The 17,327-nt window shown below is 47.1% G+C and overlaps 1 protein-coding gene across 1 annotated transcript in view; it reads right to left on the minus strand.

Moving 5' to 3' along the window:
• The window catches only part of LOC119394085 (uncharacterized), a 126,072-nt gene that overhangs the window by 61,949 nt on the left and 46,796 nt on the right, over window positions 1-17,327 (minus strand). Inside the window, exon 2 of the mRNA XM_037661317.2 lies at window positions 9,449-9,486. Coding sequence (XP_037517245.1) covers window positions 9,449-9,486 — 38 coding nt within the window. The remainder of the gene's footprint in view (window positions 1-9,448; window positions 9,487-17,327) is intronic.

Consider the following 17,327-nt stretch of genomic DNA (forward strand, 5'->3'; position numbering starts at 1 on the left):
GCATGACAAGAGTGTATGACGAACATAAGTGACAGGTCCAAACGTGCAAATCATGACAGGCATGTCATGTACAGCATGATTTACATCCCACGCTCATGGTGCGCTTCCGGCCGTTTCGCTAGCTTGATATGCACCAAAACCGGTATTGCGTGACGTGACCGTGTAACGAACAGAAATAACAAGAGTTAGCATGAAAATCATGATACGCATGTCATGTACAGCATGACTTACGTGCCACGCTCATGATGCGTTTCCGGCCGTTTCGCTAGCTTGATATACATCAAAATTGGTATTGCGTGACGTGACTGTGTAACGAACACAAATAACAGGAGTTAACAGGAAAATCATGACACGGATGACATGTACAGCATGACTTACGTGCCACGCTCATGGGGCGCTGGCGGCCGTTTCGCTAGCTTGATCTACCCCGAAATTGGTATTGCGCGACGTGACTGTTTGACTAACATAAAAAAAGACGAGTTAACATGAAAATCATGACACGCATCTCATGCACAGCGTGACTTACGTGCCACGCTCGTGGGGCGCTGGCGGCCGTTTCGCTAGCTTGATATACCCTGAAATTGGTATTGCGCGACGTGACTATGTGACGAACACAAATAACACGAGTTAACATGAAAATTATGACACGCATGTCATGTACAGTATGACTTACGTGCCACGCTCATGGTGCGCTGGCGGCCGTTTCGCTAGCTTGATATACAGCAAGCTTGGTATCGCGCGACGTGACTGTGTGACGAACACAAATTACAGGAGTTAACATGAAAATTGTGACATGCATGTCATGTAGGGTATGATTTAGACGCCACGCTCATGGTGCACTCGCGGCCGTTTTGTTAACTGGATATGTACCAAAAATGGTATGGCAGGACAAATAACAGGAGTTAACATGAAAATCATGACACGCATGTCATGTACAGCATGACTTACGTGCCACGTTCATGGTGCGCTGGCGGCTGTTTCGTTAGCTTGATATACACCAAAATTGGTATGGCGCGACGTGACTGTGTAATGAACACAAATAACGGGAGTTAACATGAAAATCATGACACGCATGTCATGTACAGCATGACTTACGTGCCACGTTCATGGTGCGCTGGCGGCCGTTTCGCTAGTTTGATATACAGCAAACTTGGTATCGCGCGACGTGACTGTGTGGCGAACACAAATAACAGGAGTTAACATGAAAATCGTGACATGCATGTCATGTAGGGTATGATTTAGACGCCACGCTCGTGGTGCACTCGCGGCCATTTTGTTAACTGGATATGTACCAAAATTGGTATGGCAGGACAGGAGTGCGTGACGAACATAAATAGCGGGTCACGCATCGTATATATGTAGCAGAATATCTGTTTCATTAGCATGGCATATACCAGATTGTACACGCATGCATGTATGACAATCTCGCGATATATAACGAACTAGATGTCACGACATGAATGACTTTATTAGCCTCAATGATAAACAAGACGATGTATGCAGCTCTTTGCTGGCTGCTTCGCATTACATCGATTCCCACATTGCGTGGGATCGGCCAATTTTTTTCCATAGGTTGTTTCTGGGCCTTAGCTAGGCGATGCAGATTGTTTCTAGGTTGCTTCTATAGTCGGTGACAGCCTAAGTATAAATATAAGATCCGCCCACGAGGCCGCATTGCTCATATTTTGCGTGCCTCCGCGCTACAAACGTAGTAGTTACTGAACAATGGCAATAACTTTCACACGTATAAACATTATTTTGCAAAACTGCATTGGTGTTGTAATAAAGAAAGCAAGGCTAGATTTTAAAAAATGTGAAGGCATGGAAGCCAGCGTCAGCTTAACAATACATCTATTCTTTAAATTGCACCCCTCGCCATGGTCATCTCTGAGTCTACGAGGAAGTAATGTACATCTCAAAGGTGATGTTTCTGCGCAGTACCTATTATGGTATTAAAACAAAGAATTCCAGATTTAACGTAAAATTTAAAGTGAAGGAATCGTTTTGTTCGTGGTTTCACAAAACAAAACAGAGACATTAATCATATTTAATAAGGTCATTTATAATTTTTTTACGAAACTTTCGCCGCCAGTTTTCTTGATTGTCTGCTGCAACTATGGCAACTGTGACTCAAAGCGAAATATGGAGAAGTGGTCTGAGAGTGTCTTCGTGAATTTGGACTCTTGTGTTGCCTAAATACCGTATTTGCGTCTCTAGTCGCCGTGCTTGTTATCGTGTTTGAGGTAAAAGCCAAGGCTTCATTTCACGTCTTGTCTCAACAAAATAAAAGCGCGTAGCGCACATGGTGTTTAACTGGAGGGGTGGGGTCATTGCATGATTTGCCGATCTGTCACGCCAAGGCGATGTACGCGGCTAAAGTGGCGGTGACTAAAAGCTTTACGTGGGATTGTTTCTCGCTTCGACAACTGGCACTGTCGCTGCCACGACCCATATATATATATATATGTGTGTGCGTGTGTGTGTGTGTGTGTGTGTGTGTGTGTGTGTGTGTGTGTGTGTGTGTGTGTGTGTGTGTGTGTGTGTGTGTGTGTGTGTGTGTGTGTGTGTGTGTGTGTGTGTGTGTATACGTAGATGGCGAGGGGGCTGTCTTCGGTTGCCATAAGACAAATAGTAAAAGGATATACGCTCCTAAACAAAAAAGACTTTATTTGTCAACGTTTTAATCAGAGCCCGATCTTTATCAAGGCAGAATTTACGAGTCTTCGATGCGCTTTATAGCATCGTCCTCCGAGCAGGGAGAGAGAGAAATAAATTCAAACAATAAAAGTATATCAAAAATGTAACAATGAAAATTTGAGTAGGCGAGAAAGACCACGCGTACACACTACGACATACAAAAAACACATGCAACCAAGTTGCGCCTTTGCCTTTCCTCAACCTATCCTCCCTCTCTCACTAAATGTAATATATATATATATATATATATATATATATATATATATATATATATATATATATATATATATATATATATATATATATATATATATATATATATATGAGTGGGAAGAAGGACTCACGTACGAAATGTAGTTTTATTAACGTTTCGGATGGTGGGCCAGCCTTATATATATATATATATATATATATATATATATATATATATATATATATATATATATATATATATATATATATATATATATATATATTATATATTATATATATACCGATTGCCCAAACATTTGCCAAACACTCTTTTTCTGTTACGAAGTAATTTGACTCTGCCTTTGTGAGGGTACGGCTGGCATATGCTACAACATACTCGCCAAAGCCGTGTTTGCGTTGAGCGAGTACAGCGCCAAGTCCGACGCCACGAGCGACCGTGTGTATTTCTGTAGGCGCGTTGGGATCGTAGTGACGCAGGATTGGTGGGGACGTGAGAAGTCGGCGGAGCGTCGTAAATGACTCATCACAATCGGTATTCTATGCCGAGAGGTCGGTGCTGCCGGCGAGAAGCTGCGTCAAGGGGGAAATAATGGAGGCGAAATTGCGGATGAAGCGCCGAAAATATGAAGACAAGCCGATGAAGCTTCGGAGCTCCTTTAGAGTGCTGGGCTTGGGGTATTCGGTCACCGCTCGAAGTTTGGCACGATCTGGGGAAATTCCTTCTTTCGAGACGACGTGGCCTAGGATGGTAAGCTGACGGGCACCAAAATGACATTTCTTTAAGTTTAACTGCAAGCCAGCAGTAGTGAAGCACTCGAGAACTTGTTCAAGGCGAGCGATATGAGATGGGAAATCTGCAGAAAAGACCACTATATCATCTAAGTAGCATAGACAGGTCTGCCATTTGAGTCCTCTGAGAATAGTGTCCATTAGAGTCACTGTATATGCTACCTTTACGTAGCAGAGTAGCGCGTAGGTCCGGCTAGCAACCACAGCTATGCGGTGAAGTCGCACTTCGTTTTTGCAGGCGACATGCCTACCGTGTCGCCGATTAACCTGTCTGGCGTGTCGAAGACCGGCGATAAACATTGGCTGTCGATGTCTAGTGTTAATTCAGTTCGCTGCAGCGGCGGCGTCTAGAAATAAAAAAATTGGCCCAAGCGGCAGCTTCTCCGCAATGCATGGTTGCTAGCGGCGTTGGAAGACAGATGCGCAACTCTGCTACCTAAAGGTAGCATATACAGTAACTCTAGTGTCCATCGTCCCCTCGAAGGTTGCAGGCGCGTTGCAAAGGCCGAAAGGCATTACATTAAATTCGTATAAACCGTCAGGGGTGACAAAAGCTGTTTTTGGACGGTCGGCTTGAGCCTTCGGCACTTGCCAGTAGCCTGAACGCAGATCCAGAGAAGAAAAATATTCGGCTCCTTGAAGGCAATCCAAAGCATCGTCGATTCGTGGTAGGGGATAAACATCCTTTCTCGTAATGTTGTTTAGCCGGCGGTAGTCAACGCAAAATCTGATCGAACCATCCTTTTTTCGCACCAGCACGACCGGAGAAGCCTAGGAACTGTTGGATTCCTGAATCACGCCGCGTTGCAGCATATCATCTACGTGATCGCTAATAACGCGACGTTCGGCTTGCGATACTCGGAAGGGACGCTGTCGCAGTGGAGCATGGTGACCAGTGTCGATACGATGAACAACCGCAGACGTGCGCCCCAATGATGATTGGCCGACGTCGAATGAACCACGAAAGCGTTCAAGCAGTTGAACAACCTTTGTGCGCTGGGCTTGCGTAAGCGCGTTATCGATGCTACGCAAGAAGGCGTCTTGGTCAGGTGAGGCGGGTGCGGTGGCGGAAGTGACGGCATTTATCGTTAGTGGTGCCATATCGTAGGGTGCATCCAACGGGAAGATGGCATCAAAAGTGTCCAGACGACCGATGCATTCGCCGTGTAAGAGAGTTGATGAGCAGGGGAATGGATTGCACGCGTAGACTGCACCGGCACCATTCGCAAGTGTAACGACGGCAAAAGGGAGTACAAGGTTTCGTCGGCGCGCACAGTCTTCAGACGGTGTAAACAGGGCACTGGAATCACAGACAGAGTCACAGGAAACGGACACTAAGGCGGCAGAGAACGGAGAAATGACGACGTCAGCAGCGACGACCAATTTAGGCGACGGGCTTGGGGAGTCCAGGACAGCGGTACCGAAAGGGCACAGAGCGAGTTGAGCACGAGCGCAGTCAACGACAGCATGATGTGCGGAAAGGAAGTCCCAGCCGAGGATGACATCATGCGACGCATGCGAGAGGACAACAAATTCGACAATATAGAATGCGTCGTCGATGAAAACACGTGCTGTGCACGCGGCCGAAGGCTTAACGTGCTGTGAGCTCACCGTCCGTAATAGAAGGTCAGAAACCGGTATTGTCACTTTCTTGAGCTTCCGGCATAATAGTTCACTGATAACACAAACGGCAGCTCCTGTGTTAAGAAGAGCGTTGGTCGCGACACCGTCTATAAAAGCTGCGATTTCGTTAGGGGGCGAAAGATGACGGCTTGAAATTTTCGATGAAGGCGCAGTTCTTGCCTCAGGAACTGCGGCTATTAGTTCTCCTCCTGAGCAGAGTTGGAACGGCGGAGCATGGGAGAAATGGAGCGGCGCCGGGGAGAAGGAGATCGACGGGAGGTGAAAGTGGCACGGTGCGAATAAGTGTCCGATGAGTCAGCAGGGGTACAAGGTGCTGGTTGCTGTGGGATGTAGCCGAGGGTGGTGGCGTCATCATGCGAATGCAGACCGCGGTGACGACAGTGGCGTGCAACATGGCCAGGAATACCACAGGCATAGCAGATGGGCCTGTTGTCTGGAGTACGCCAGGGGTTGTGAGAAGGTCCGGGAGGCGAGAAGGGTGGTGCGTGAACAGGGCGCGGGCGAACAGGGCGTGGCGACGAGTAAAAGTTGGTGACTGAGCCGGATGGTACTGGCGTCGGTCGAGCATATGAATGGGTAACGGCTTCAGCGTAAGTGAGAGGCGCCGCAACTTGCGTTGTTGGAACAGGAGGTGGGAGAGCCTCAGCAACTTGAGTCTGAATGACACGGCGGAGCGAGTGATCTAGTGCCGTGGGTCTCTCGTTCACACATGGCACAAGGGAGAGCTGGCGAGCCACTTCCTCACGAACGTACTGCTTAATTTGTGGCAGCAAGGCGGAATATTCAGCGCCAGTGCTTCTAGCTTCCAAGGCTGAGTGTTCCGCTGTGGGAATTCCGGCGCGACGGGTAGAAAGGCGCTCTTTACGCAGCTCATCAAAGCTTTGGCATAGTTCAATGACTTGCGTTACTGTCTGAGGGCACTTGGCTACTAGCATATGGAACGCATCGTCATCTATGCCTTTCAGGATGTGCCTTATTTTGTCAGATTCTGCCATTGACACATTCACCCGCTTACAGAGGTCGATGACATCCTCAATATAGCTTGTGAAGGTCTCACCGTTTTTATGAACTCTGGCACGCAGGCGGTGTTCGGCGCGAAGCTTTCGCACGCCTGGCCTACCGACGAACGAAGTGAGTTTCTCTTTGAAAGCTGACCAGGTGGTGAAATCGGCTTCATGGTTGAAGTAGCATAGCTTGGCCACATCAGTCAGGTAAAAGCTGACGTGCGTCAACTTTCCACTTTCATCCCATTTGTTGGGACCATTCACGCGCTCAAACTCTACCAGCCAGTCTTCGACATTCATTTCGTCAGTGCCGCTGAACATCGGAGGGTCACGTTGACGAAACACCCCAGCACACATGACCGACGTGGGTGTAGGTGGAGCTGGAGAGGGAACGGAGTCCTCGGTCATTGCGGAGGCAGATGGTAAAGTGCGGTTGCGGAGCTCCAGGACGAGGAGGGAAACTACCAGCACCTCCACCAAATGCAACAGGCGGGTTCTTCTGAAGAGGTTCGGCACGGCGCCTGGCCCAAGGGTCACGAATGCAAGACAGCGTCAGCACAGAAAACAGACCGAACGCGCAACACACGAACGTCGTCATCTTCACTCTCGCTGGCACAGAGCTGGCGCCGATGCGCACCGGTACAATATATATATATATATATATATATATATATATATATATATATATATATATATATATATATATATATATATATATATATATATATATATATATATATATATATATATATATATATATATATAATGCCGGTGGACACAATCAGTAACTACATTCATTTCATCCATTGCCAAGGCCCATCTCTCCGGCTCCCCCCTCCTCATTTTTTCGCGAAGCATAGTGATGCTTCACAAGAAATGATAAACATTTAAAAAAGGGTCTACAGACTCTAAGCTTCACGAGAGTCTACGGTAGTTAATTATAAACAAATTATAAACGAATGCAAGACAGCGTCAGCACAGAAAACAGACCGAACGCGCAACACACGAACGTCGTCGTCTTCACTCTCGCTGGCACAGAGCTGGCGCCGATGCGCACCGGTACAATATATATATATATATATATATATATATAATGCCGGTGGACACAATCAGTAAGTACATTCATTTCATCCATTGCCAAGGCCCATCTCTCCGGCTCCCCCCTCCTCATTTTTTCGGGAAGCATAGTGATGCTTCACAAGAAATGATAAACATTTAAAAAAGGGTCTACAGGTCTACAGACTCTAAGCTTCACGAGAGTCTACGGTAGTTAATTATAAACAAATTACCACTGTAATACAGGCACACAATGCAAAAAACGCACGTTAGACAAAAGCAAGAATTCCTAATATGATATCGTGAAGTACGATGCAACGCCATAAAAACAAATGCCTTTTTTTTCACTAAATAATAGTTTCAGCAGCGTCACTTCAGTTGCGGTCACGATCCATGAAATCGAAAGTTCCTGTGTCACAGCGATATTATGTAGCGCGCATCATTTCGCGGTTTGTAGACAACGATTACCTCGCACAGCGTTCTTCACGCAAGGCGTTCGTGCATCGTGCGTGGGACTTACGCGACGGGCACAGGCTGCTCACAGCCTTGGTTAGAGCGAACGAAATCAGCTGCGGCTGCGATTCGCCGGCTCCGTTGAAGCGGTAGGCCGATAAGTTGGCGGTGGATTCTCGGCCCGCGTTAGCTAGTTGGCGCGCGTGACGGTGCAAGTTGCAGCGAGCGCCGGCCAAGAAACCACCGTTAACTTATCGGCCTACCGCTGCAACCGAGCCGGCGAGTCCCGGCCGCAGCTGATTTCGTTCGCTCAAACCACGGCTGAGAGCAGCATTTTCACCGCACGGCGAATGCGCTAGTCACGTGGTTCTTTTTGTATTTCGCGGGCTTTCTTTGCAGTTTGGAAAAAATTGTATACGTGAGACTTTCTTTATCGCAAATAATGCAGTGGGGTTTCTGAAGACGCTTTAGAACTTTGCAAGTCGCATTTCTTGCTTAAAGTCAATATTTAGCCATTTAGTTAAATACTCCTAATTAACGAAATAATTACCAAACAAAAAATTGTCAGTAGTGCACAAGGTGACTGTCAGCAATTTGCACCTAATTTCACTCGACTGCCTCCAATATTGTATTTTTTAACCCTTGGCTAAAGTTAGCTGGAGCACCCGGTATATGTGCTATGTAAACAATTTCTTGAAAGAGTGAAACCCAAAGAATGAACACTTTTTTTATTGCGATAGCAATTATATGGACAGTCTCGGCTGATTTTTGCCGTCGCCGTCGCCGCCGTCATGCACCGTATATGTATATGCCTATAAATATATATCAAAGCCACAGACAAAAATAATTCAGAAAAACTTTCCGACGCGCGGAATCGAACGGGCGACCTCCCGCTTTCCAGCGCGCGGCGTTACTCGTTAGGCCACGAAGAGCCCCGTCTTTCAACCTGCTAACGGCGAGCTATTTATATACACCACTTACATCAGTATGCTTCCTGAGTTACCACGTAGATGGCGCGATGTCCGCGCGTGGCGCGCTTTAAAGATCGTGTCCTGTTCCTGCGAACGTGGTCGCCTTCGTGCGTTTATCTCGAGGAAAGAAGGGGGCGGCTGGCGGGAGAGCGGGGGGTTGTATGTCTTGTGCTTTCCCCGCGATGTCTGCGCTGAAGTGACAGAGCGTACGAAGGTTGCTTCGACGCTGCAGCGGCCGCGTTTGCGAAAGGGGCGCGCTGTTCAAACTGAAATGAGTAACGACTAGGACAGTTCGCGCTCTGCCTGTGTGTACCTGTTCGTTCGTTTCGTGCGTCCTGCTTTATGTTTGAGCAGTGCGCTTCCAGTGTCGAGCTGTGACGCATGATAGTTCGCGCTCGTACTGTGTGCGTTCTTTTCGTGCGTCCTTTTGGCTCGAGTGACGCGCTGGCTATTTGGAGCTGCTTTCCGTTCTTCGTGTTGCATTCCAATTTATTGCTATCGCATTCATTGCTTCGCCGTTGCGGCGAAACTGTGACTTTTTTTGCAGTCCTTTTCTTTCACTGCGATACAACAACTAACTTCACATTTCATTATATTGCTGTGAAGAATGCAGCTACTTACCAACTTGTGATGAGCGCCGGATGCATTTTGCGGGATTCCTGAAAGAAATAAGATGAGCCAGTGTCAGTTACTTTTGCTATTAGCATTTAGCATGCGTTGTAGTAAGCTCTAAAGCTGTCGCTGCGTCGACTTTGTTACATACAGTAAGCTTCACTTGTACACTGCAACTCCTATGCCTGCAATTTGCGTGTCGAAGCAAACGCAGTCAGGTATTGGGCAACCATTCTCAGTAACACTCAATCCAATAGTTCGAATATCACAGCTAGCCACAACAGTTTCTTACAGGGATGTGTGAATACTCGAAATTTCGTATACGAATCGAATATATTCCTTATTCTAAGCATATTGGATTCGAAATACAAATATCCGGATTCTCCCAAATTTTCAACCACGGCCAAATGTGCGGTTAAAGAGGCGAATATTCAGATGAATTCGAATATTCGAAGAAGTGACAAGTTAGGAGTGGCACGAATTGTTATTTTTACCGTAAAGCATCGCTAATACGTGCAGGCGTTTTTAAATCTACTAAGGTCCATACGTAATTCAGGCGAATACTCAATCCTACACCGAGGCGCTAGTTTTCGCTTATAGCATATCGCTGTACAGATACGCAAGACAAGCACATCGTAGTCCGTTCACTGTGCAGCCATTTCAGTGCTCTATGTGCTCCCCGTCATAATTTGTCACCACGCGCTATGGCAGGGTCGCGCGAGACAGCAGGATTTCTTCCGCGATTTAGTAAAATTGATATAGAAAGAAGGCCTTGTAGTATGTACGTTTAGCATACATTTACTGTCCCATCGCATTCTTGAGGCGAAAGCCTTAGATACCTCAATGGACCGTTGACCGTCGGCGTCCGGCGGAGTCGGCGTCAACACGAAATGTTGCAAAATATCATCATGAGTTGATGCCATGATGACGTCACATGTCGCCGAGATTTGTGACGTCATCATGACATGGCCTTGACGACACATAGTGTGACGTCGCACGATGACTTCATCGCACGACAGGGTCGCTTGGTGAAACGTGGGCCGATCTCGGAGGCCGTGCTGCGAGACCACGTTCGAGGTGCAGAAATCATCGATGCCTCCGATCCTGGAGGCAGTGCAGAAAGCTTTCGGGAAAAGAGGGATGGATCCTTGTATTTATCCATCCCCCTTTCCACGAAAGAAGGAGGAGGAGAGGAAGGCTTTCGCCTTCGAGACATCTTAGGCGAATGCATAACGGACCGCGTGACCTTTTTATTAGCGACGGCGCACGTCACGCGGTGCAGATTTGAACTTCGCGGCAGCAGCATACTGCAAATGCATTCAGTGCATAGTTATGCTACGTTCGCGGCAATTGACGATGTTTTATTGCATAATCACTGAGAAGCACTCATGACGCGCGAATTACCTTCCAGCTCAGATCCAACCTTATCCCCCGCAGGCCTATGCGACACGTCTGGTTTATCTTCACGGTGAACCTGTTTAGCAAATCGTTCCTTGTTCACCCCGTACCAAAAAACTAACATCATCATAAACGGGCATGCGCCACAGAAATTGGGTAAACCCCACTACTCACCACTGGTCCACTAAAAACGAAGAAGAAAGCTATCGCCATCAAAACGGGTATGTGCCACTGTGCGGACTATCAGAAAACTAAAATCATCATAAACGGGTATGTGCAACAAAATTGGGAAATCCCAATACGCACAACTTCCACTAAAACGGAAGGCAACAGTTAGCCCAACAAATGGCTGCGAAGCGACGGCTGCGAGCCGAATACCCCGAGTACGCACAAGGAAAGAATACTAGAGAAAGGCAACGGCGGCTGTTAGGAGACCCCGAAGCCATGGAAGGCCTACGCCAACGACGACGTGCCCGTAGATCTGTGACACTTGGTTTCAGCGCGAGGCTCTGTCTCAGGGGTTTGGGCATTCGTGTCGTGTCCGTGGCTGCCTGTGGTCTAACTCGAACCTCTCTGCGCTGAGAATCAACGTAGCAACAACCTAGCATCACCTAGCTAAAGCCTAGCAACGACCTAGAAGCAACCTAGAAACAACCTGCATCACCTAGCTAAGGCCTAGAAATAAGCTAGAAGCAACCAGATTAGTCTTCAGAATCGTCCAGTTCCGCTGTTTCGAGCATTGCGCGGCTTAGGGCAAGCTTCGCCTGAATTTTTTTTCACCGAGATTTATTGAGCGGCTCTCTTGTACAGCATACGTTGTACTTTCGCATTCAGTATATAGATGCAATAAAATAACAATCAAGAATGCTGTCTAAGTGATAGTTAAATGTTTGCACAGACAGACAGAAAAACTCAGAATTGACCAGAAATCATTTGAAAGGGAGCAGCCCTAGTCGAGGGCATGCCTTAGCCGCCCGTTTGGCCGGCCAGGTCAGAGCTGGGCAGTCGCGCCTCCCACTGCTCGAACGCGTGCGTTGGTGTCAGTTTTGTGTGTTTCAGATACGGGGGATGCTTTAAGTAGCCCCAGGTAATGTTATATAGCGCATAACTCCCTCCGCACCAGGGGCAGGAACCTCGACAGCACATCGGGAACATGGCGTGTAATCCTTTTAGGTGGGGATAAACCCCAGTTTGAATTTTTCTCCAATTGATGGCCTCCTCTCCTGTTAGGGGTTTGTGGGGAGGGGCGTATACTATAGAGTTTCATATAGATACACTAGAGGGAACTCTGGGGCTAGTGTCTATGGTAGCTGCAACGCATGGCGCTTCAGCCGGCATGGGAATGATGGGTAGTACACGGATTTGTCTAAACTTCGTTCTTTCGGCTTCGTTTGGCTCAGCGTCGCCTGCATCCGCTTTGTCGCAAAACGAAGTTCAGCAAAAGTCAGCAGTTCCACTTCACCACTTTAACTTTTTTAGGCTCAGCAATTCAAATCTAATCACGAACTTCCCAACGGTCCATTCTTTTATCCGAAAGAAAACCAAAGCACAGCAATAAACAAAACCACAAGTGCGTTCGAAGCCCGCAAGTACGAAGACTAGGCAAATCTGTGTACTACCCGTCATTCCCATCGTGGCTGAACGATCGCAGCGCCAGAGTCCCCTCGAGGTTATTTTAGGAAACTCTATGGCGTGTACTTGTCGAGTAAAACGCTGATGGGCAAGCAGGTGTTTTGCGATTGTAGGGTTGTAATTTTTGTGAGGAGTAGGGATAAATGTTTGGAAGAAGAAACAACTCTGTGCAAGCATTACATTGCATCCTACCAGATTATTTCCAAATGAGATGGCACTTCCGCACTTTCAGATGTGTTGTAAAGGCGTGTGGAGATCCAGCGCTTCATTTCGGAACATGTCGAGCAGCTAATTTTTCTTCGTGATAACTTGCAATGAGTGCATTATTAAGAGTCTTCAACGTGCTAGAAGCTAGTAAAATGAAGTTTCATTAACTCATTTTGTAAATGGTAATAACAGCTATTGTTATTTCCTGTATTGCGACTTTTATAATATGCACATATTCGTTATTCAATTCCATATTCGAAAACAGCTTTTTTGCCTTATTCGTATTCGATTCGTATTCGAAAACTTTGTTATTCACACGCAGTTAGTTTCTTGTAGGTTTAGGAGGTTTTCTTTTTAGACACACCCACAGATATAATGCCAACAGATTGTGAAGCCTCGGCTCTATTATTATCTGTTGGCTTCACATGCTTGTATCTATCCTTGCAGTGAGATAGGCCAAAATATGCGAGACTAACACATAACGCGCTGTGAAATCGGTGTTCCAATTACAGTAGCCATATTGTTATGCCTCCTCCTTCTTTCTTTCTTTCTTTTTTTTTTTTTGCACGCGTGTGTGTTATTTGTATCATTCATCGTCGAAGCTCCAATGGGCTCTAAAAACATCAGCAGTCGTATGACTCGTTTCTTCTGCTTTGACAAACCGCGTCACTCTGCGCGTATTAAAAACAATAATAACAATAATTGCTGAGGTTTTACGTCCCAAAACCACCATATGATTATGAGAGACGCTGCAGCGGACGGCTCCGGAAATTTTGACCATCTGGTGTTCTTTAACGTGCACTTAAATCTAAGTACACAGGGTGATCTTTTGCATTTCGCCTTCATCGAAATGCGGCCGCCGTGGCTGGGGATCGAAACCGCGCCCTCGAGTATTAAAAACAATACTTGCTTTTCGGGGCACTCACTTCGTCTCCCCGAAGTACACGAAGCAGCACGAAACGAGTGGTGCGGAGTGCGGCGTTCACGCTGGCTCGAAATTACACGCAGCCCGTTCGGTAACCGAGACGTCACGCCGCGTGCGACACGGTTGGTAGCCCACGCGACCGTTTTGCACGTCTCAACTCGCCCCTGAAACGGCAATGTCGTGAGGGCGCTCTTTATTTTTTCTAGAGCGTGAAAAGGCACCTGTTTGCTCCTGTATACGGTCGGGTGAGCGCGCGCCCGCTTCTTTCGGCACTTCACCACGGTATTTATTTTGCTCGTTGTGCTCTGCCTCGCACATGATAATGTTTTTGTGTTTACGTTTCTTTTTCTCTCACCTGGGAAAGCATTTCCTTCTATCACCACTCTAATGGCGCGTGCTTAACGTCGCGTACACTTCTCTCTATGTCCCTCGCTAGTTTTGTTTTGTTATTAAATGCGAAGCATTTCTTAGCGAACCTCTGGCACTTTGAGCGTTTCTATCTACGTATCTATCTATCTATCTATCTATCTAGCCGCCTACGTCTGGGTGCTCTCATGATCGCCTCCTTAACTTGGTGTAGACCAAAATTTGCATGGGAGTCTAAGAGGATTTGACCAATATGATTGCCGGGTCATGACATGAATAACGTTAGAATCCTGTCGCGTACGTCGTCAAACCCTTTCCAATAGACACGTGTGGCACATACCCGTTTACCACGGGCAGCGGTGTACGGGTATGCGCCACAGGTGATTGACAGTTTATATCTAGCCAGGAACGGCGAGAACAGACATTGGTAACCAAAACGCCAGAGCGTTAAGGAAAACCAACATCGGCAGCGTTGACTCAACGAATGGAAAGAATGAAAATTAGGATCCCAGCAGGAATCGAACCCAAGCATTCTGCGTGGCAATACGGTATTCTACCACTGAGCCACGCCAGGTCTATAAACTGGTTTGGAAAAACAGCCTACGCAGGCGTAATATCGGTGCAACGTCAATTGTAGTTGTGGTGCTGGCTATCTAATTTTACAAGAAAGCAATAAGCACTACAAGATGCTCCTACGACGTGTAGTCCTACGATACAGGCGTCATATCAGATCAACGTCTGTAGTTCCAGTGTTGGCTCCGCTTTTATAGCAGCCTAATAAACATTACGTTAGTATTCCTATGATTCAGCAAGCTATATTGAAGCATTGCTCGACCCCGGAGGAATACATTAACGAAGGTTACATATGATATCCACATCACCGCACCGTAAAGTGCACTTCGTCCATCAGAACGGCGCAGTGTCCTCTTCATTTCTTACGAGGCTGGGCGATGGCCTCATGCTGACCGAGAATGATGCCAGATTGATTGACAGCCGCTTTGGAGACTAGGCTACGTAGGGCACATACGCCCAGGTAATTTACGAATACGACAAACACCATCCACTTATTTTGGTCTACGTAGCACTATCCAGGCCTACCAGCCTCGACGGCCTATACCTCACCAACGCGAAGGGTGGTTTCAGGTTCCGACATGTCGCCGGCTCTGTCGACAGACAATTTGTGGACGAAATGACCGAGGCATCCACGAATTCAAACAGCTCTACTATACCACATACTTCACTACACATGGACCCCTCGTCACCGCGATCACGACCGGATCCTGTAACAAGTCATGACCAGCTGCTGGTGCTCACTGATCACGGTGATGATGCCCTTGTTCAAGAACTGTCAAGAACTTCTTGGACACACGCACACGGGTTTGTGAAACGTGCGTGCGTTCTCGGGACACGTATAAGCACTACATGTCAGCTTACCGCTTCTGGTATTGGTAATATCCACGTTGCCATTGGCAGCGTTACCCAACCGTAAACAACTGGTTATATAACACATATGCGGCTCTTCAACATATATGTGTGGGTGTATAAAATTATACAAATCTTTAGCGTCATTTTGTAACGTGTCCCTCAGGGGAAAAGTTACGCCACAGTGGCCTACCCGCCGCATGCTTCGCATAACATCGACTCCCACGGTGGATGGGATCTGCCGAATTTTTTTCCTTTTTCTTTTGCAGCATTCACGGTGAGTGACTTTAAGCAATATCGCAGCATTCGCTGAGTATTCGTCCGACAAACCGGCGACGAGCATGTCACTCAGGCCCACTCAAGAGTCCCATTGAGCGTTTATGACGCGAAGCAAACGTGCAAGTGGTCGGCCGAACCACGTCACTGGGACACATTTTTACGCAGACTTTACAATCGTGCAGCTTCGCAGTTAGTGATAGACAGTGATCACACATGCGATTTCTCTAAAAAAAAAAAGATGCCTACGTCGCGCTTGTCGCCACCCTGACGAACAACAAACACAAACCTCCTTTTCCGAATACTGCCTCCAGCGGCAACTGTTCAGCAGTTGTTCAGCGACAGTCAGCAACTGTTCAACAACTGATCAGCCCTGCCGATCAGTTCAACCCTGCCGACCAGTTCAAGAATCCTTTTAAACTGAACATCTTTCGTGCTTTTACTGGAATTCATTGAAGGCGGCATGCGCTTTGTTCCCTTCTATTCCCGGGAGGGAACACAGTGCTTTATTGTCAAGAATGAATGTACCCTGTCGCTTGTGATGCAGTGATTCGAGCGCCTCTCCCTTTGGACAACTTCAAAATTATATGACACCGAACGTCTCCTAGGCATCCGTCCCTGCTATCACGACCAGCTTCTTCTACTACACGCCAGATTCCATAACCAAGATACAAAGTCATTCACGATGACGAAAGTACTTGAACCGTAGCCTAGTTGACTCACAACTCACTGAATGTGATATGTAGATTAATGCACCTCGCGAAGTTGAGAGACCACACTGAAAGACTGTAATATTGCTGTGCACCTCCAAATGAAGTGACACCTACAATTCTTTACAAAGCAGCTGTATATGGCTGGGGTTCCATGTATTTTTATTCTGCGCCCACAAAAACTCCCAGCAATAATTAAAACAATTTTCCTTGGCCGGGAGCTGGATTTCAAACCGGGCCCCCAACGCTACCAAGGCGACTGGCTTAACTACTTGGCTACACACACATGCTTGCAGAAAGTGAGTACCATAAAAGAGGAGGAGGAAGAAAAAACTTTATTAGCAGAAACCAGCAGGTTTAGGTGGCCGGGCCTAGGCCTCCCATGAGTTTCCTAAAGTTAACGAGAGGGGACTCTGGCGCTGCGATCGTTTAGACACCATGGGAATGATGGGTAGTACACGGATTTGCCTAATATTTGTGCTTACGGCTACGAACGCACTTGTGGTTTTGTTTAGCGCGTTCGGGCCTGTGTAAGGGGCTGGGTAAGATGTTGTGGCCTCTCCCCCTTACACTCTCTCAGCAATCACGTGATGGCGTCGGGGAACGAGATTCTGCAGATGCGCGCTGAACAAGAGTTCGGGACGAGTAACAGCAACAGCAACCACAGTGAATTCATGGTGTGCTCCACTTGCAAAGACGCGTTATGATCGGGCACGGTGCCCGTGACGAACGGAACATTATGTCGCCCATGCGCTGCTTCGCATCCTCACATGGTTCCCTTTAGTGGGAGATGGTGTAATTGTTATTGTTTATTTTATTTCTCTCTTTGTCGATTTTTCGGTCACGGACAAGATGATGATTTGTCGCTCACAACCAACGACGCCGACACCAACGCCGACACCGGAATTTCTGTGAAACGAGCTCTTTAACGTTACCGCATTAAAACAAATGT

Source organism: Rhipicephalus sanguineus, chromosome 5 (genome assembly GCF_013339695.2).
Source record: "Rhipicephalus sanguineus isolate Rsan-2018 chromosome 5, BIME_Rsan_1.4, whole genome shotgun sequence".
In the NCBI taxonomy this organism is placed as follows: domain Eukaryota; kingdom Metazoa; phylum Arthropoda; class Arachnida; order Ixodida; family Ixodidae; genus Rhipicephalus; species Rhipicephalus sanguineus.